General features: G+C 42.4%; 1 protein-coding gene across 1 annotated transcript in view; it reads right to left on the bottom strand.

Moving 5' to 3' along the window:
- EDIL3 (EGF-like repeats and discoidin I-like domains 3) overlaps positions 1–20,286 on the bottom strand; it is a 344,300-nt gene that overhangs the window by 72,705 nt on the left and 251,309 nt on the right. Inside the window, exons 8-10 of the mRNA XM_015405823.1 lie at positions 17,887–18,042; positions 15,389–15,533; positions 2,226–2,410 (exon numbers count right to left, since the gene is read on the bottom strand). Coding sequence (XP_015261309.1) covers positions 2,226–2,410; positions 15,389–15,533; positions 17,887–18,042 — 486 coding nt within the window. The remainder of the gene's footprint in view (positions 1–2,225; positions 2,411–15,388; positions 15,534–17,886; positions 18,043–20,286) is intronic.

Genomic DNA, 20,286 nt, shown 5'->3' with positions numbered 1-20,286 from the left:
AAACAACCTGTCAACACAGTATGTTTCTCAACCATCACAAGACTTCATTAGGTATTAGAAAACTCATTAAAATTCTTTCTTTAGTCTGAGAAATCCACTGCTTGTATTGAACTCTTGAAATAGCATAATAGGTGAGATAGATGTCCACTAAAAACACCATTCTTCATTATTCAGCTTTGCAGGTCTGCAGTCAGGCAGCAAGGACATTTTAAAACTTTCAAGGAAACAAGTGCTTTATGATGGATGAGGTCAAGCAAACGAGAACATGAAAAAAAGTTTTAGAAGCTGACAAATTCATAAAAATGGAATGGCCATGGGGGGTGACCTAAAGAACTTCCCAGCCATATAATGCAATAACATATGCAGAACTGACATGATAATGAACTCAAAATTGCATAGCACATGACTGTGTTTCAAGCAAGCAAAGTTCATGATGCAGAGATGCCACACACGGAAGCCAGAGAGCAGCCTGGTAACACTGTGTGAGAAGAAAGCCAAACACAAGCTGGGTTGGCTTCTCCATCTTTCTTCCCAACATCCCATGATCAGCATTCATTAACTGCATGGTGACAATGTCAGCCATATTCCACTTGCAGAGAGCCAAACTCCTCTACTTCATCTCTCAAAACACCAAGGATCTCAATTCATTGTATATGTGAATGTCTTCACCTAATTCTTGCTTCAGTAGACACTCATTCTTGCCCCCAATAGAAGGAGCCCAGGAATTCTGAATATAACACTATGCATCATTGCCTATTATCCCTCCTATTTGTGGAAACAGAAAGCTTACTGCACTTCCTCCACTAGCAGAGCATGAAGGTGGGGGTGATTCTGCATCTTCACTGCCCCCTCCCCCCATGCTGTATAGCATTTGTCTACCTGACAACTAGCATCATATTTTTACAGGCCAAGGAAAGAGGGGGAAGTGGGAAAGATCCACATCTGCAAGTGCTATTGTCCTTGAAGTTCATAGGATTCAAGGTAATCTGTAAATTCTGTTGTGCTTAAGGTTCATAAGAGTTGCTGTCATTTTTTACTTATTACATTTCTAATTCACCTTTCTCCCAGGTAAGAAATTGGTATAAATTCTAACACTTCTAGATACATAATTAGGAAATATTAGCAATTTCAAAATCTACTAAGAAAAAATGCTTCCCATCAAATGGAAACAAAGAAACAAAAACACTGTGCTTGACCTTTTGGTCAGATAGTACTGCTCAAAACTGAATTTCTGATAATATATTAGGATTAGGGATGGGCACAAAGCAGCACACGAAGCGAAAGTCATCATGACTCACATTTCGGGTGATTGCTTCATTGACAAAGTGATCCACGACTTGCTACATTTTGCTTCGGCAAGTCGTGGCACTTTGTTGGGCCAGACAATCTGGCACCAATCAATCAACTCCCCAGGCAATGAGGAGGAGCTTACTTCCGGGGTTGGGCTGCCCAACTGGAAGTTATCTCTGAAGGCATTTAAAGTGCTCCCAGAGTGAGCTTTAAAGGCTTTTATAGGCCTTATATGCCCTTATATGGGCAGGACCCACTTTGAAGTGGGCTCCAAAGGCATTTAAATGGCTTTGGAGCTCACTTCTGATTGAGGCTGTAGCCCCACAAGCTTCCCAAAGCACAAACTGGTTTATGAAATTGAGAAGTTCAGGGTTTGTAGTTCGTGAATACCACAAATTATGAACCTCCATGAACCTCAATTTTTTCCGGTTCATACCCACCCCTAATTATAGTAGTGTATTAGGTGTACAGAATATGTCTTCCTATTAAGAAAGTATCTGTGATCTTAGGTTATCCCCAGGGGGGAAAAGCAATATACCAGCCTGGTAGAAGAGGAATTAGGAAAGATTCTGCTAGCTTGCCATCTGGGCTGAGTTTATTTCTCCTCTCCTTGCAGGTGCTTAACCTGGGTGAGGCTAAAGATGCAAACCCATGGGTGTGAGTCAAAGAGAAACAGCCAAAGTCTGAGGCTTGTGTTAGGCAGCTTGGTGAACCAGGACCATCCCAGTATCTGTTTGTGCTTTATTTGTTTATTTAACTTGAAAAATTGGTACTTGTAATTATATTTTGGTCTTGTTTGCATGTCTCTTTGGGAGAAAAGTGGCAAAGAAATGCCTAGATTAAAAAAAAATCATATGATAGACTTTAGAACATCAGTTCTTATTTTTTACAAGTGCTCAACAAAGTAGAGCTCACTAATAATTGCAAATGATCACCTGTAGCCACTGTGACTGGTCACTATGTCCTGATGTCCAGGCGTTCACTTTGCCTTGTTTGTCTAGTCGAGCTTTTCTAGGTTCCCATGTAAACATGTCCATGTTGAGTGTTCTGAAGATGCTAGAAGCAGTAATTTGATAATCCTGTATGTGTCCTGATTTCATCCCCAGTGGTTCAGAGCAACCTAAGGGAATTTAAAAAGATGTTTGAAAAAATGCATTTCTGTATTTTCTCACCATTTTTCAGTTCAAGGCATTTTGGGATTTTAAATATTTATTTAAACTGCAATCCCACAGTAGAACCTCTACAAAGAATCTTTTAAAACCAACATCAAACATACAACACCAGAAAACGTTATAAAACCATTAAAATATTAATGTGCTTGTATGTTTAGCTGTCTTGTAGACTGTATTTGGTAGTAATTCAAGGTATATCCCTGGAATCAAAACATTAATTTCAGTCTATATAAACTGTAGACAGCTTATCTCTGTTATGAAACCAAGTTCAGCTACTGTGGACATCTGGGATACATAGCTCATTCCACGTAATCTTTCATTTGTTCACTGCTTAGTTAGCTAAAATCATCAGTATTGGTTAATGAAAGATGTGATTGGATTGCTATACCGATACTAAAGTCCTGAAGAAGAACTATATTTATTTACTTCATTCAAATCCCACCTTTCTCCCCAGTGGGGACCCAAAGAGACTTACATGACTCTCCTCTCCTCCATTTTATCTTCACAACTATCTGTAAGGTAGGTTAGGCTGACAGTGTGTGACTGTCAATGAGCCTTCATGGCACAGTGGGAGATTTGAACTTTGGTCTCCCAAATCCTAGTTTGGCACTCTAACTACAACACCACACTGGTTCCATGCCACTGTACCACACTGAGCTTTATGAATCTTCTGCATCAAGTTTCTCTCGATATATTTTGTCAAACTCCTTCAACAATGTGCTACAGCATTAAGGAAAAAAAAATGTTCTCCAAGGTAGCTTTATCATTTTGCATTCTTTTAAGAGGCTCGAGTCTTTTCCCCCCTCCCCTCAAAGCACTGACAGTTTGTATCTTGTTAGAAATGGCATCTAGCAGCAGTAGTCTGAGGATTATACATATTACGCCAAAAGAGAGAGGGTCATAGGGTCATCTGTTAAAGCAGTCTTGCTGATTCACTATTACTTCTTCATGTGGCAAGCACAGGTTTTCTAAAAGCTTTCTGTATCCAAAGTCTGACCTGACCTTACTTTGGAGACCTCTAGTGGAATGACCGCACAGTGTGATTGCCATCATAAAGCTGAGTTCTTTTGATGCTTTACACAAAACTCACATAGCAGCCAAGTCTTTCTTTCATTGGTATTAACCTTTATATGCTTTTTTACTCTTCACTTGTTATTAAGAGGCCTGTGGCCTCATTATAAAGCAATATGGCTTGAATTCAGAGAACTCTGAATGCAGCCGACATTGCAGGATTAATCTTTCCTGATTTCTCCTGTTTGCTACACTCTGATAGTCAGGGTAATTTGATACAGGGGTATATGATAAGAGGGATAAGTTGGCAGAATTTTACCAGTTCCCTTTCCTGTTGTAGCAGTCCTCCATACCACCTACTGCTTACTTCTCTCCTTCCCCCACACTAGCCAACCTACCTTTATCTGCCCCCCCATGAAAATGGCTGTGATTGTGAGCACACCCCTTTGCCTTACACACATGTAATTATAGACATTGAAGCAGGAAGCAGTTGCAGTTGGGGTGTGCATAAAAACCCCAACCCAGTATTTTTTGGCTTTGGGTATATTAGACCCCCAAAACTATTGGTATTTCTGAATTCCTAATACCAGTATGGTATTCAGATTTAGCCCCCCCCCCCACCGGTTCCTAATTTTTTGGGTCCATTATTCCCTGTGGGGATACTTTCTGGGTGGCTGTTTTTAAAGATAGAGGCACCAAAATTTCAGTGGGGCTGCAGGAGCCTGGCCTTTAAAAAAATCTTCAAATTTCAAATAGATTGGACCAAGGGGTCCAATTCTATGGGCCCCTTAACAGAGTGGCCCCAGCCCCAGCCACTATGGAGAGGAACCCCCCCCCACCTGCTTTCAGGGCAAAGGCCATGCCTGCAAGCAGCAACCACTGGTCACATGTCTCCCATGGAAGAACTAACAACAAGGCCAAAACAACCACTGAAGAACCTAGTAATCCCAGAAGAACAACAAGCCAAGTGCAAAACCAAACAGAACCAAAATCAAATCAGAGAATCTCTGCAGTGGAAACGTGGGGGGGGGACACTTTTGCAAGCCTAACAGAACCAGCTGCAATGAATAGAAGCCCAGTAGACTCCAGGGCCACTGTGGCAGTGGAATACCAACAAAAGTAATGTCAAACCAGAGAAACTCTACTCTGGAAACTGAAGGTGGGGGCACTTTTGCAAGCCCAGTAGAACCCAAGGCCACTATGGCAGTTCAAGCCCAACAGAACCAAAATCAAACTAGAGAAACACAAAAGAATAAATACAAGCAGGGTTGGGAGGGGATTTTGCAAGACCAACAGAACAAATGGCAATGTGTAGAAGTGCAAGCTCAACATGACTAATGCAAACTAGAAAATCTCAGCATAACAAATCCAAGGAAGGGTGTGTGCATGTGCAAACACTGTACAACATTTTTTAAAAATACCTAAAGGAGACAAAGAAACTCAAGGAAAAAACTTGAAACTGAGAAAAATACTTGAAACTGATACAAACAACTGGGCAAACCCACTGAAAACCCTGGGAGACACAGAAACAAGGGGGGGGGAACAGTCCCCGAGAGTCTGCAAATGCTTGCTCTGATATTTCCAGTGAATACCGAATATTTATGAGATTTTTAAGACCATTTTTTTCAGTATCCCCCAAATTTCCTGGATATATTTGGGATGCTGAATATATATAAGAAGAAGAAGAAGAGATTGGATTTATTCCCCGCCCTTCACTACCCAAAGGTGTCTCAGAGCGGCTTACAAACTCCTTTCCCTTCCCCTCCCCACAACAAATACCCTGTGAGTTAGGTGGGGCTGAGAGAGCTCTGACCGCAACTGCTCTTTTTTCAAGGACAGCTCTTATCAGAACTGTGACTTGCCCAAGGTCATCCAGCCAGGTGCAAGTGGAGGAGTGGGGAATCAAGCCCGGTTCTCCCAGATTAGAGTCCGTGCACTTAACCACTACACCAAAATGCACACCCCTAGTTGCAGTGTACACAGAATCACAGATTTATAAGATAAAGGATACCTTCACGTTTATTATTTATATTCTAGTAATAAGGGAAAAAAGGTAATGAGCTTGTAATGGTTTCATGGGGGTTAAGAAAATGTGACAATCCCAAGATGCATTACAAAGATATGTTTGGTAAACAAGAACTGTTTCAAAAAAGGGATTTTCAAAATTGTGTACATCACCTATTTTGTACCTTTACACAATTGTTTAAAATATTATGGACTGTCGTTTTTCTGGTTAAGAAAGCTAAAAATCCCCCCCAAAAAAACATTCACAACCATTACAGAGATGTCTGTTCCTTTGACTACTTATGTGCAATTCTAAACAGAATTGTACCTTTTAGTGTACTCAGAAGGGTGTAACTCTGTTTAGTATTTCACTGTTAGTTAACCATGTACGCATCTCTGTAAAGTAACAGACACTTTCAGCCAGACCAAATCATTAACAGCACCTCTTTGAGACACAGTTAGGGTTGGCTGGCAACTGATGTGAGGATTGGGCACGTGGGGGAGAGGAGGAAACGATGTTGTGCAGCACCACTTCTGGTTATGTGACCAGAAGTGACATTGCCAAATCTTGCAGTGTTCTCAGATTTCCCCAAAACTCTATGGTAAAACCCACAGAAATGGGGAAAACAGATAGAGCACTGGGCAATGTGACAAACTGACTTCTGAATTCCTAGCTGTAATGTTGTAGCACTGTATGATGCCATCCTCCACGTATTTCCCGCTACTGCTCCACTGAGCACCAGTGGGTGGACAGGGAGTGCCAGTGGGGGAACCAGGCATCTGGCAAACCTATCCACAATATTCAGACTGGGCCACAAAGCTTCACATGATCTGTAAGTTGGTAGAATATTGATGGTGTCTACAAAACAGCCTTGTGTTCTCATTACATAGGAACCCCCTGATTCAGTTACTTTTACAGGATCAAACAAATAAGCAAACAAGCCAGAAATTGCACGGTGATAAGCCACATCAGCCAATAAAGTGCCCTTAAAGAAATAGGCCGAAGTGACCCAGTTGTTACTCCTTGATCTGTCTAAATGTTTTCAACTCATTAGAGCTTTCCATAAGTAAGAGACCTGTTTTTGAGTTTTCCAATCTGCCTTTGCTTTTACAGAGCTGAGTATAGCAGCAGTCTAATTTTGCTGCAATCCTTGTTTGTTTTGTTGGGATCCAAAGAACTGAGGGTTCCTTATCAATGACTCTTGGCTTGTCAAAATAATTTGCTTTTCCACTCTACTGCAGGGAATTCAGTCACTGATTGTATATTCCTGGTGTCTCCAGTTTGTGCCCACCCTTGTCTTCTCCACAAGGTACAATTGATAAGGCTAAATCTTCTTTGTATTTCTAAAGATTGTTATTTGCAGGTTGTCAAAGTACTTCTATTGATTTTCAAGAACATTTCCACTTCATAAGTGCGCTTCTTCTAACTCTTTTTTGCTCCAGTAAAAAAAAAAGAAGAAGCATTTTAGTTTTGAGATGGAGAGAGTGAGTCTAAATAAGATAACAAACATATGTAAGCATCAATATATGAGTATCAGAAATATAAAAGTCCCATTATACCTATAGTGCAGCACGACTATTCATTTTTAAATGAGACATAATTTGCTTGTAAAAAGATGAAAAACTTAAAAAGAGAGGGGAGCAATACTGTGACATCACAGGGCCAGCCAATCAGCACAGGGCTAGCTTCTTCTGCAAGCAGAAAGAATGGGCTTCTCCTGACCTGGGTCCTAAGAAGGAGACTATGTCTGTATGGTGAATGTAATCCCCTCCCCCAACCCGGGCTCATAATCTGTATTACCTATGTTTGCATGCACAGTTATGCTTTTATAGCTAGGAGAGGGAAGTGGCTACAGCTCAATGGGAGTGTTTTGCATGAAGAAAGTTCTTAGATTCAATCCATGGCATCTCCAGTTAAAGAATGTGAGAGAGGAAGAATTGGGAAAAGCCTGTGCTGGAGAACTTGAAAAGCCCGGGTAAACAGTACTGGACTAAATGGACTAATAGGGTTAGATATAGCCAGCTTTTTTTGCTGCCGAAAAAGTCAAAAGCCTTTGACACTAAATAAGGTCATGAGATCTGCATTTACATGGGACAGCCGCAGTGGTATGGAAGAGGATTGGGTGAGGTTGAGTGAAAAAGTTGGATGGATGGAACCTATGGTCTGACTCTATATAAAGCAGTTTTTTATGTTCATATTGATATAGGCTTTCCATGGTGGAAAGTTCGTGGACTAGAGGTTTAATGATATTGTATACTAAAAGTAGAGTTAAAGATATATTTTTGCATTGTACAATGTTTATAATAGTGGTATCTTTGCTGTGAACTGTTTCCTGAGACATCTGGTAGGTGCCCTCCACTGAGATTTACAAGCAATGGGTTCTTCCAGGCCTCCTCGGTTCTTGGAACACTTCCTTTTGTAAACTGAAACGTAATGTAATGTTGAGATGTTGTGGATTTTTTATCTATTTAAACTGACCAGATTTGAATGTAAAAATATTGCATATCTTAGTCAAGTACTGCTGCTATTGTTGTTGTTCAGTTGCACAGTCGAGTCTGACTCTTTGCAACCCCATGGACCACATCACGCCATGGCTGCAGTAACCATCTGCAGTGATCTTGGATCCCAGGAACACAAAGTCTGTCACTGCTTCCACGATTTCCCCTTCTATTTGCCAAGGAGTGATGGGGTCAGATGCTATTTTAAGATATGCAACTAAAAATATACCATGCACTCCAACCAAAGCTTGTTTCCAGCTGCATATCTAATAGCATGTTTACACCAGATAGCCATGGGATAACTGCAATACTTCTCAGTCCCAATAAAAGCTCTTAACAGTGCAATCCTATGCAAAGCTACTTCAATTGAAGCTCATTGTTTGCCATGGATTACTCTGCAAATTGGCTGAATCATGTTCTTACATTTGTTAATTTTCTTAAGCACTTCTGAGAGAAAGCATACATATGAATGTAGTAATTAAACAAACAAATTATTACTCACCAGTCCGATAAATATATTTTCACCTTAAACAAAGTTTGGCCAACAGGAACTAAAAAGCATTAGGTTTTTTAAAAGTATTTGTACATATGACAGACTGTAACCAGGTTTACTCAGTAGGTGGGGCTATCATGTTCAGATGGGGCTTCAAAGAAATAACTGGAGAATCTGATTTCCCCCTAACCAACAGAAGTTCCTAACCAATAGAATCTCATTGGCACACCCAAGGGTCTGTTCATTTTATTGCCTATGAACGGTTAGCATCAACAATTTACAACTTGAATCAGAACAGTTATTTTATACTTATAAGGCTCTAAAGCCCTGACTGCTACGTCACATTGGCCGTCATAGGGGAGGCCATCTCAGCAGAGTGTAAGGACAAAGAGTCCACCATTTTGTCCAGGGGAACTGATCTCTGCCATCTGAAGAGCAGTTGTAATTCTGAATGATCTCCAGCCCTCACCTGGATATTGGCATCAATTGTTCCCCAGGAGGAAAAGTACAGTTTTTCTCTGCAATGGGGACTAAAGCAGCTCACATCATTCTACTCTCCCCCTTTTGACTTGCACAACAATCCTGTTTTACTGACAGAACCAAGCTTGGTTGCTTAGCAATTTCCACAGTTTATTCTGACAAAGTGGCCAAGCTGGCATTGGACGGGGGAAGAGGTTACGCTGAAAGTCTGTGACTGGTCCGAAATCACAGTTTCCACAGCAAGAACTTGGGTCTGGCAGACCCTGCTCTGAAGCGCTAACTGCTGTGCATAGGGTAGCCAACCTCCAGGTGGAGCCTGAAGATCACCAGGTATCACAACTGAACTCCAGACAACAGATCCACCCCCCCCCCGGAGAAAATAACTGGTTTGTAGGGTAGGCTCTATGGCATTCTGTTCAGCTGAGGCCTCTCTCCTCAAACTCTGGCTTCCTTAGACACAGAATATCCAGGAATTCCCAAAACCTGGAGTTGGCAACCCTAGTCAGGACTGGCCCCAATGAGTACCTCACAAAGGTCTGGAAAGGGTTTTCTTCCTTTGTATTTTTACTGACAGAACCAAGCTTGGTTGCCTACCAACAGCCACTGAGGGAAAAGTTAGTCCCACAGAGGAGTCAAACAGGAGACGTGTCTTTGTCAGGAGAGAGAGCCATTAGCCAGTTATTCTGACAGGGAACAGTGGCAATTATTCTGACAGGGAGTGGGCAGGGAAGATGAGCAAACCCAGCACCGAGCCAATGGCATGTGAGTACTCTTGAGTGGCAACTGATGGGCCAATGGCTGATGGAGTGCATCGCACAGCCAATGGGAGAGTTGGAAACAGCCAGTAAGCTAAGAGGTGTGTGTGTGTGTGTGTGTGTGTGTGTGTGTGTATGTGTATGTATATATATATATATATTTTATGGAGGATTTCTGCTCCAGGTAGGGCACCCATTGAACCAAGCCTAGCTACAGTCTTGTATTTATGTTTCAGTTGGCTGTGCAGTTGTTCCAAAGAACTTGAGTGCCATGACAGTTCAGAAGTATAATGACCTTGAAACACAATGAGACTACTAAAATGGATTCACTTAGTAGCTTTCACAGTTCTTTGAGCAAAGCCATTCCTAGTCATTCTGGCAAGGATTTCTTCTAAATTGTGCTCCCGTGGATGGGAGACATAAAATAAGAAAATCAAATACACCAAAGCACCTGGACACCATTTTCTATTTACTTTTCAATCTTTCTGTATTGGAAGAGGGCCACACTGAGATTAATGCATTAACTTTTCATTTTGGAATCTGGTTTTGTTGTCACTCGAGGACCAAGAATTATGTAACATGGGCCATTTTGATACTTCATTAATGCCCTGGATGACTGTTTGTACAGTAAGAAGGCAGTCATATAAAAATAATCTCAAAACAAATTTACTGTAGCTGTTGCCATATGAAAATAATGCTGGTACTTTTGACAAAGAGGGAGTATTTTATGTGTTTCGTTGAATCTACAAGGGAATGAAGCTTTTGTGCAGAAAGCAGCCAGGTCAGGCTTTACATTTTTGTGCTATGACCCCGTCTACACAAAAACCTTGAACGAGCTGATATTGGCTCCACTAGTTCATTTACTTTGGCTACAGGGTACAATGACAGGTTCTGTTGGAAAGGAAGGAAACAAAATCAAATCAAATCTCATCAAAAGCAACCAGGCACAGCAGTGTACTTCATTTCAGTTGCGAAGTTCTGAAAATTCAGTTAGAAAACTCTTGCAAGCTTTAAGACTCTTATTCATTGTATCCTCAGGAAGTAGCATAAACTAAAAATTGTTGACTATTGACCCCAAAGATGATTCTAATGCTGTAATAGCTATAATACAGATTGATTATGACCTAATGACCCACTGCATCACCGATGTGAGGATTCGTGAAACAGCTTGTTTCTCCACAGATGGGGACAGACGGTTGCACTTGGGGAAAAGGTTTCAGAATGTCACCCTTTGGTGTGTGGTGTCCCCCAGGGGGCAATCCTCTCCCCAATGTTATTTAACATCTACGTGCACCCTTTCGCCCAGGTGATATGGAGGTTTGATGAAACCCAGCTGTATCTGTTGATGGACAGCTAGCCAAATTCTGCCCCAGATAATCTGGCCTGGGGCTTAGAGGCTGTGGTTGGTTGGTTGAAGCAGAGGCGACTGAAACTAAATCCGTCAAAGACGGAGGTCCTCTGGCTGAGCTGAGGAGATCCCAGGTTGGGATTCCAACTTCTAGCCCTTGATGGTGAGCCATTGACACCAAGGCCACTTGTGAAGACCTTAGGAGTGATTCTGGATACTTCCCTTTCAATGGAGGCCCAGATCGCAAATGTTGCCAGACTGGCATTTTTCCATCTACACCAAGCTCAGCAACTAGCTCCTTTCCTGTCTCGCACTGACTTAGCTGCAGTGATCCATGCAACGGTCACCTCTAGGCTAGACTGTCGTAACTTGCTCTATGCAGGACTACTCCGGAGACTGTCCTGGGAACTTCAACTGGTCCAGGATGCAGCTGTGTGTGTGCTTACAAACAGTACAGCTACAGTCCATATTCAACCTGTGCTCCAGTAGCTGAATTGGCTCCAAGTTGAATACCAGCTCAGATTCAAGGTCTTAACCTTCAGAGCCCTACATGGTATGGGACCAACATATCTTCAGGTACACCCCCCAGAGAGCATTGCACTCTATGCATAACAACTTCCTGGTGGTCCCCGGCCCCCAAAATATCCATCTTGCCTTAACCTGGGCCAGAGCATTTTTGGTTCTGGCCCCAGCCTGGTGGAACACCTTACCAGGTATCTGGGCCCTGAGGAATCTGGTTCATTCTGCGGGGCCTGTAAAACCAAACTGTTCCGCCAGGCATACGGCTGAGGCAGCAAAGTGAAGTTCCAACAATTTGGCTTCCCCTAGCTCCTCTCCCTCCCTGCTGTTCATTGCATTGTGTGCCATCTTTATAAACCACACAGCTTGCACAACCTCATTTGCATAAATTATGTGTTTTAGTGCCTAATGGTGCCATATGATTTTAGCTTGGATTGTTATAATGTTGATGTATTTTAACAACTACAATATTGAATTAACTTGTTGCACCTGGCCTGAGCCTTGCATGTGCAGGGAAGCGTGGGCTAGAAATCCAATAATAATTAAAAAAATAGATAAATATAGCAGGTATAGCTTTCAAAGTGCTGGATAGGAACAGAGAAGAAGAGATACCTGCCAAACATCTCTCCATGGGTGATAAACAAAATCTACTTAGCTATATTCAGAATTGTATTCGTAACTGCAGCCTCATTAGAGAACACACACACACTACAATTTAAATGTACTTTTATCAAGTCTTGGAAACAAAGGGTAGCTCAGGCAGAGCTAAGGAAAGGCCTTTATGAATGATCCTTTGGGGAGTACTTGTGTCAGAGCTATGGTTTGTTTCCAGAATGTGGCCAAAATATAAACTGAAATCTCATTCTGAATATGTAAAGAATTTTACTTTACATTTTTATGCTATTTAAGAACTTCTCAGCAAATAATTTGATTTATAATATAGCCAAGAAGTATGAGTTAGGACAGTTTGTATTCCATACTAGATAATTCTAGAAGTTGGTGACATATAGCGAACAACAATACAGCTACTAAAGGGATCAAAACTCTAAGGCCAGGCTTTGATACAAACCAGTGAACAACTAAGATATAGCTTTTAGTCCTACTACTACTTCTTCAGTTTCACACAAGTACATAAATATATTACTACAAGATGTGGTTACAGCTTAGTAGAGTTTATAGAAGAGAAATTAGGGATGTCAGCCTCCAGGAGTGACCTGGGGATTCCCTGGATTTACAGCTCATCTCCAGACTACGGAGATTAGTTCCCCTGGAGAAAACAGATGCTTTGGAGGGTAGACTCTATGACATTATACCCCACTGATGTCCCTGTCTTTCTCAGGCTCCACCCCCAAATTTCCAGGTATTTCCCTACCTGGATCTGGCAAACCTACCCCCCTATCCCCTGCCGGTGGCCTGTGGGGACCTGGCAACCCTTGAAATTTATATAGAATTAAGAGGGACTGATCTGGCCATATGAATCCATGGTATAATTACCCTGAGGCTAGACCATTGTAATGCACTTTATTGGGGTCTGCACTTGATGCAAAATGCTGCAGCCCAGTTACTACTGGGCACTAGAAGAAACACACCGGGCACACCCATTCTGCAGATACTCCACTGGCTACCAGTCAGTTACCGGGTTCATGTCAAGGTTCTGGTTATCAGTTATAAAACCCTTAATGGCCTTGGACCCACATACCTGCAGCAGTGCCTCTTCCACCATGCACAACCACAACAGCTTCGCTCATCTGAGCAAAGCCTTCTAAAAGTGTCACTGTTTGGCAACTATCTGTTCATTTGCACTTTTTAGCGGTGGCTCCCACCTTTGAACTTCTCTCTCTCTCTCTCTCTCTCTCTCTGGATTTCTATTCTGCCCTTTCCTACAAGCAGGCTCAGAGCCTAAGGTAGCCAGGAAGGCTCCACACTTCTATCATTCTGAAGAATGTGCAAAACATAAAATGTTCAGAAGGGCATTTTTAAAAGGATATTAGATATGCGGTAGAATAGAACAGTCCAAGAGGACATCATATAATGGAATAGGATATAGTTACTACCAGGGGTCTTTTCGTAGAAAAAGAGCTGCACGAGCTCATTAGCATATGGTATGCTAATGAGCTACTAGGCTATTAGCATAATAGCTCATTAGCATATGCAACGCCCCCTGATATTACTGGAAGAGATGTCAGAAGGGGAAGAAAAAGGGGGGGGAGGCATCTTCAAAAGCCTTCCGTTCCCTTCCGTGTGGGGGGGAAGCGAAGAGAGAAGGGGTTTAAACCCCTTCTCACTAGAGTTGGGCCGCAGAAGGAGGAAAGAGGGAAGGAAAGAGAGAGAGAGAGAGTAGAGAGAAGGAACAAAGGAAGAAAAGAGTGAAAGAGAAGGAAATAAGGAAGGAAAGAGGAAAATAAAGAGAAAGAAAGAAGGAGGGGAAGAAAGAGAGAGTAGGGAAGAAGGAGGGAAAGAAAAGAAAGGAGGGAAAGAAAGAGGGCAAAGAGATGGGGGGAGGCTCTCCCACCCCCACTCCCCCAATCAAGCCTCCGCCACCCCCCCATGGATCCCTCACTTATCCCACTTCAGCGCTGGCCCAGGGAGGCAGCGGGGAGCGTCTTCTGGTCTGCCCCGGGCCGCAGCGCTCTGGCGCTGGCCCAGGAAGGCGGCGATGGGCATCCTTCGGCCTCTTCCGAGCCGCAGCGCTCTGGCGCAGGCCCTGGGAAGGTGGAAACGGGCTTCCGCGGGCCTCCCTGGGGCTGCAGCGCTCCGACGCAGGCCCCGGGAAGGTGGCAACGGGCCGCAGTATGGAGAGCTGGGGGCGGGGCTTGCTGCTGCCGCCATTTTGCCAGCTCCTGGGCTCCCGGAGCGGCGCTACAGTGTGCTCCAGCCCCAAAAGACCCCTGGTTACTACAATGATTATTGTAGGATTACCTGCTTTTACTGCATTGTTCTATGCTTCGTAATCTACTTTCTGTATTGCTTATAGTATACTTCGCCTTCAATAGTTTCTTGTTTGCATTGTTCTTTTTCTGCACTGTTCTCTAGGTAAAGGTAAAGGTTCACTTGCTTGAAAGCCAGTCGAGTCCGACTCTAGGGTTGCGGTGCTCATCTCCGTTTCAAAGCTGAAGAGCCAGCGCTGTCCGAAGACGTTTCCGTGGTCATGTGGCAGGCATGACTAAACACCAAGGTGCACGGAACGCTGTTACCGTCCCACCGAAGTGGTACCTATTTATCTACTTGCAATTTCTTGCTTTCGAACTGCTAGGTTGGCAGGAGCTGGAACTAGAGACGGGAGCTCACTCCGTCATGCGGCAACTCGGGTCTCGAACTGCTGAACTACTGACCTTCCACAGCCTGCAGTCCAGCGTCTTAATCACTTGAGCCACCGCAGCTCAAATTCTCTAATTCATGTCTAATTCTAATTCTGTAATCTTAGTCCAATTGCACTGCTTATTGGTTTTCTTATGCTGCCTGACTGCACTTGAGTCTCAAAGAGCAAAAAATAAGCAAAATAAAATAAATGTGGAAAAGATCCACAATTCCACAAGTCTTCTCCAGCAGAACAATGATTATGTTCTGTCTATACAATACCTCTAAAAACAGGACCTGTAATTATAAACAATACATAATGAAGTATGGTCTATCTGGCTGCAGGCATGTGTTGGCTTTTCTGAGAAAGTCAATAATACATTCAAACCTGTTTAGTTGTTCAGCATAGTTGTTCAGCATAGTCCTTAATTGCTGTTAACTGGTTATTCTTTTCAGTTCAAAATACTTACAAAGAGATAGGTCACTTTCAATATTTGAAAGTGTTAGAAGAAAACCTTACCTGATAATTCACATCCAAGGAGCTCCATTCGCAAAGTACAATGCCTTCGACAAACTTGTGGATACAGTCGAATATACTGAGATTTTATTGGTGGGGTGAAAGAATTTGCATAAGGTGTATTATTATCCACATTTCCATGAAACACCTAGGACAATATAAAACACATTATGGAAAAAATTAAAATGACTTCTAGAAGTGTATTTTATCAATACAAATTGATGTTCATTTTTACTACTATTTCACAGTACACCATCTCACAGAGGCTGTGCTGCCCTGATTTGATAGATAAGATGGCAGTGATGCAAAGAGAATGACAAGGGTTCAGTATAAACAGCCATTTATCAGGAGGGACCTTCAGTCATCATGTGAGAAGGCCATGTGTTATCTGCAAAATCCTGCCAAGTAGTGAGAAGTATTTTATAATTCATCCATTTCCCTGGATTTCTGAATGGATTCAGGCAACACTGGGACTTTCCCAGGTTGTTTTGACCCCACACATGAAGCAGGCTGGATTTCATCTTTAGTGCAGGTGTTGATCTGAGTTCCGTGGTTTGACGTGAATTCATGCCATGTCAGATCACTTCACTGTTTGAGTTTTGCCCCTCCCTCCTGCAGAGGCAATGAGTTTATTTCTGCTTGCCTGCAGAGACTTATGGATCCAATCGGTTTCCAGAATGCTCTGTGGGATTTGTCTGGACCTTCTGGCAGTTCTCTTAATGAGCTGGCCAAGGTCTGGAATTCAGGCCTGCAGTAAACCATTGACCAAATTGTTCCCTGACACCCTCTACCCCCTCAAACGTCCCTGTGTGTTAGGGTTGCCAGGTGAGGCTGACAACCTGGTGGGGGACTTACCAGGAGGCTCCGGGAGAGAGGAGGGAGACTTCAGAAGACAGGAGGGAAGAAGCATGATTGAACTCTGAAGTGAGTTCTGGGTGAGCTGCCATCACATTTAAAGGGACAATATTCCTTTTAAATGCCTTCCCTCCATTGGAAATAATGGAGGATGGGGGCACATCCTTTGGGGGCTCATAGAATTGGACCCCCTGCTCCAATCTTCTTGAAACTTGGGGGTTTTTTTCAGGAGAGGCACCAACAGCTATGCTGAAAATTTGGTGCCTCTACCTCAAATAAACAGCCCCCCCACAGTCCCAGATACCCACAGATCAATTCTCCATTATACCTATGGGGACTGGTTTCCATAGGGTATGATGGAATGCCCAGCGGCCATTCCCCCCTGCTTTCTGATAGCCCTGAAGCAGGGGGAAGGACTCCAAACTGGGGGAATCCCCCACCCCCAACTGGGGATTGGCAGCCCTACTCTGTGTGTGTGTGTGTGTAGAATGCCGTTAAGTTGCAAACAACTTCTGGTGACTCTAGCAAGGCAAGTGAGAAGCAGAGGTGGTTTGCCATTGCCTTTGTCTGCAGTCTTCCTTGGAGGTCTCCCATCCAAATAGTAACCAGGGCTGGCCATGCGTAGTTTCTGAAATCACTTTTGAACTTCCCAAGCCCTCTGGTATACAGAGTTGCAGAGGGATGCAAACAGAGTGCTTAGACAGCTAGATCAACACTGGCAGCAGATTTGCGATGAAGCATCAAGAACACTTTATAGAGCTCATCTGAAGGCTTATGAAGTGACAGTGAAGGCAGCAAATAATCTTACTTCTCAGCCTCCATTGTATCTACTAGTTCTTTTCCAGTGCAATTGTTTAGACTAATTCAGCAGTTGACCACTTCTGCAATAGTTCCTAAACTGGAACCATTAATGCACTCCAGAAGGAAGGTAAGTCTATTGTCTACTCGTGCGCAGGTAGCAGTCTTTTATTTGGGGGGGGGGATTTAAACACCCAATGTATTTTTTTTAAGTTTTCACATTTTTTCTGAAAACTTGGGTGTCCCCAAGTTTGTAGAACTATCTGTTTACAGCCAATGTGGCCCTGATCCACAGATGTAGATACTTGCAGATTGGGTTATACTTGACTATTAGAATATAAGATGAATTGATTAATATTATTGTCCAGTTTCTATACAGAAACCATCTATCCTTCTATATTTCTGCTCTTATGAGCAAAGCACAGTGGCTTCTTTGAATTTAGGACCGAAGTAAAACCAATTATAATCCCCTTGTAGAAGGCGATAACTTTCTGGCAGTATAGAGTTTAATGCTCCTGAATGAATTCAAGGGTTAACAGTTTCCTACAGAATTAAATTAAATTGGACACGAAGTAATTACTGGTAAACTGATTAAAATGAGGATCATTTAAATGTAATAAACAGGATTACTATATCTTTGTGATGCTATATTTATAAAATCATCAATTAAAATATAAGAACCCCTTAGTCAGCATAGAATGTCAATTCCTTCCACGGTTTTTCAGAATCCAACCTATTAATATGGTATTTATCAACCCATTTTCTGTATAATGCAATAAAGTTAATTTAATGAACTCTTGTACATTGAAAACTTAAATTGCTTTTTAATGCTGATGACACTGACTTACCATGTCTTCATTTGTGCCTTTCACTTTGTATGTTGCCCATAATTTCCCGTCATTGCTATATGCAATTTTGTATGATTTTATATATTCTGGACTTCCAATTCTCTTAGCTCCTTGAGTTATAACTCCGGTGATTCTCATCTTCTTTTGCAGGTTTATCTGAAAGAGCAATATTTTTGCCATCAGTGACCACCAATGAAAAATGGTTCTTATTACAATTCCTATTTCATTTGGGTTTATATGATGCATCCTGTGGCTTTTCTTGTATCTGCTTATGTCCATGGCTTCATTTTGGCTAGAGATGGAATATATGACACTGGATGTGAATTTATTAGACAGGGTATCATATGTTAAATAACAACAGTCTCTCTAGACATTGGTATATGGAAGAACATAAAATAGAATGTATTTTACAGGTAGACGCCCAATTACAAAGCATACTTTTATCCTGTAGCTAGACCTATGTGGTGACTTCCGTGGCTGGAAACCACATCATGCAGCTTCAGTCTTGTGCTTGCTGGTATAAGTCTTGGAATACAGTTTCACACACAGGAAAAAAATAATATAGATAAATAGCAACAATTTTTCACCTCTGGGGGTGGGCTGCAGGAAGGTGCTTGAGAGCAGATTGGTTGACAGCCAGTGCTGGGTCCAGTTGTGCTATATCATCCTCAACCCCCCCCCCCCCCCCCCAGGCACAAATGATGCCCGGGCTCAAGGCTGGAGCTATAACTCTCTACATAATGCAGGCTGGCTAGAAAAAAAACTGTGTGTTTGTGCAGATCAGCATAGCTATTGCCATGGGGGGGAGGTTTACAGAGGGAATTACTATTTAGGATGAGGTAACACCTAACAGTAGTCCAGCTTGAACTGAATTTTTACAGATGTCATCAGATTTTGATTAGATGTCTGATGCTATTTGATTGCATTGTTTTATATCATGTAATGCACCTTGATTCTCAGTAAGAAAGACAAGCTATAAATAAATACAAACTTCATTATACAGATTAGAAAAGAAGCTACTTTTCAATTTAGTGGAGAATTCCATGGGTTACAGCAGCAAACTTTTGCACTGTGTTTCAAAGACACAATTTTAATTCCATTTAACTTTCTATACCTCTCGATATAAAGATGTGTGGATCTCACCAATTCTTTCACTAATGGTAGTTTGAAACATTAGCCATATGCAACAGAACAGCTAGAATTGAGTAGCCAGGGCCAACGTATCCATTAGGCACAATAGGCACAGTGCCTAGAGCCCACAATACTCTTAGGGGCCCATGGAAATGTTTTAATTTCTTGTACAATCAAAAGAGGAAATAATGAATTTTTAGGGCTGAAGAAAATGTTTTACTTTTTTTCTAACATCAGGGGGAAAAATGAATTTTTAGGGCCCACAAAAATCAATTGCATTTTGCCTAAAACAGAGGGGAAAAACAATAAAATGTTGATGTATTTAAAGTTATATCAAAAATAATTTTAGTATGGATATTATTATGACGGGAGGGCCACCATAGTGCCTAGGGCCTACAAAAGTCATAATGTGGCCCTGCCAGTAGCACTATAGAGACCAACCAGATTGCAGGGGTATAAGCTTTTGAGAGTCAGAGCTCTCTTCATTAGAAATCACACAACAATCTTGTTGGCCACTAAGGTGCTACTGGTCTAGAATCTGGTTGCTTCAATGATTTTATTATTATTATTGTTAAGGTACTTTCAAGGTTACCGAATCTTATTTATTTAATCTATCCATTTGGTAGTTTTGTCTCAGGTTTCATACCAGTTATCTGTTGAACAAAGAAAGTACTGTGAGGTGCAGGTTGTTACTTTTTCCCCTGTTAGCTCAGCATTTGATGCACTTTACTCCAACTCCCATGACAACCAGTAAGGATCTGGGCTAATCTAGATCAGTGAGGTTCTACCTCATGATCTCCACAGAGGTAGTGGTTCTGGGATGCTGGGACCCAGATTCACTGCCACCCACCAGTAGCTCCCCCCCCGTTGGGCCCCTTGCCATGACCAAGCAAGGGTCATGCCCATGTGAGGTATGTGGGAACAGCTGCCGCAAGCTGCCTACCTGAGCCCAGGGCCTATGTGAGTAGCGGTCCCTTCAAGTGGGTGGCCTGAGCCCCAGATAGGATGGATGCAAGTGGCAGCAGTGGGAACCTGCTCTTTTTCTTCTTTTCCTCCCTCCATCAGGGGAGTGGGGCTATAAGCAGTCAGGGCCTTTCCCAGAATAGCCTAGGACAGCTATCCCGGTCACTCATTGGCTAAGACCGCCTTGAGATCTAAAAAAAAAAAAACTAACAAGCTCTACGTCATTATCCATTAAAATATGCAAGGTTTTGGGCTTCCGGTCGAGCCAAGATGGAGGACTGACGCACTTTCACTTTTGTGCGAAGT

The sequence above is a fragment of the Gekko japonicus genome, unplaced genomic scaffold (genome assembly GCF_001447785.1).
Source record: "Gekko japonicus isolate JY-2015 unplaced genomic scaffold, Gekko_japonicus_V1.1 scaffold172, whole genome shotgun sequence".
Classification (NCBI taxonomy): domain Eukaryota; kingdom Metazoa; phylum Chordata; class Lepidosauria; order Squamata; family Gekkonidae; genus Gekko; species Gekko japonicus.
The sequence above is the reverse complement of the archived record's forward strand: the minus strand, read 5'-3'. Positions and strand labels throughout refer to the sequence as shown.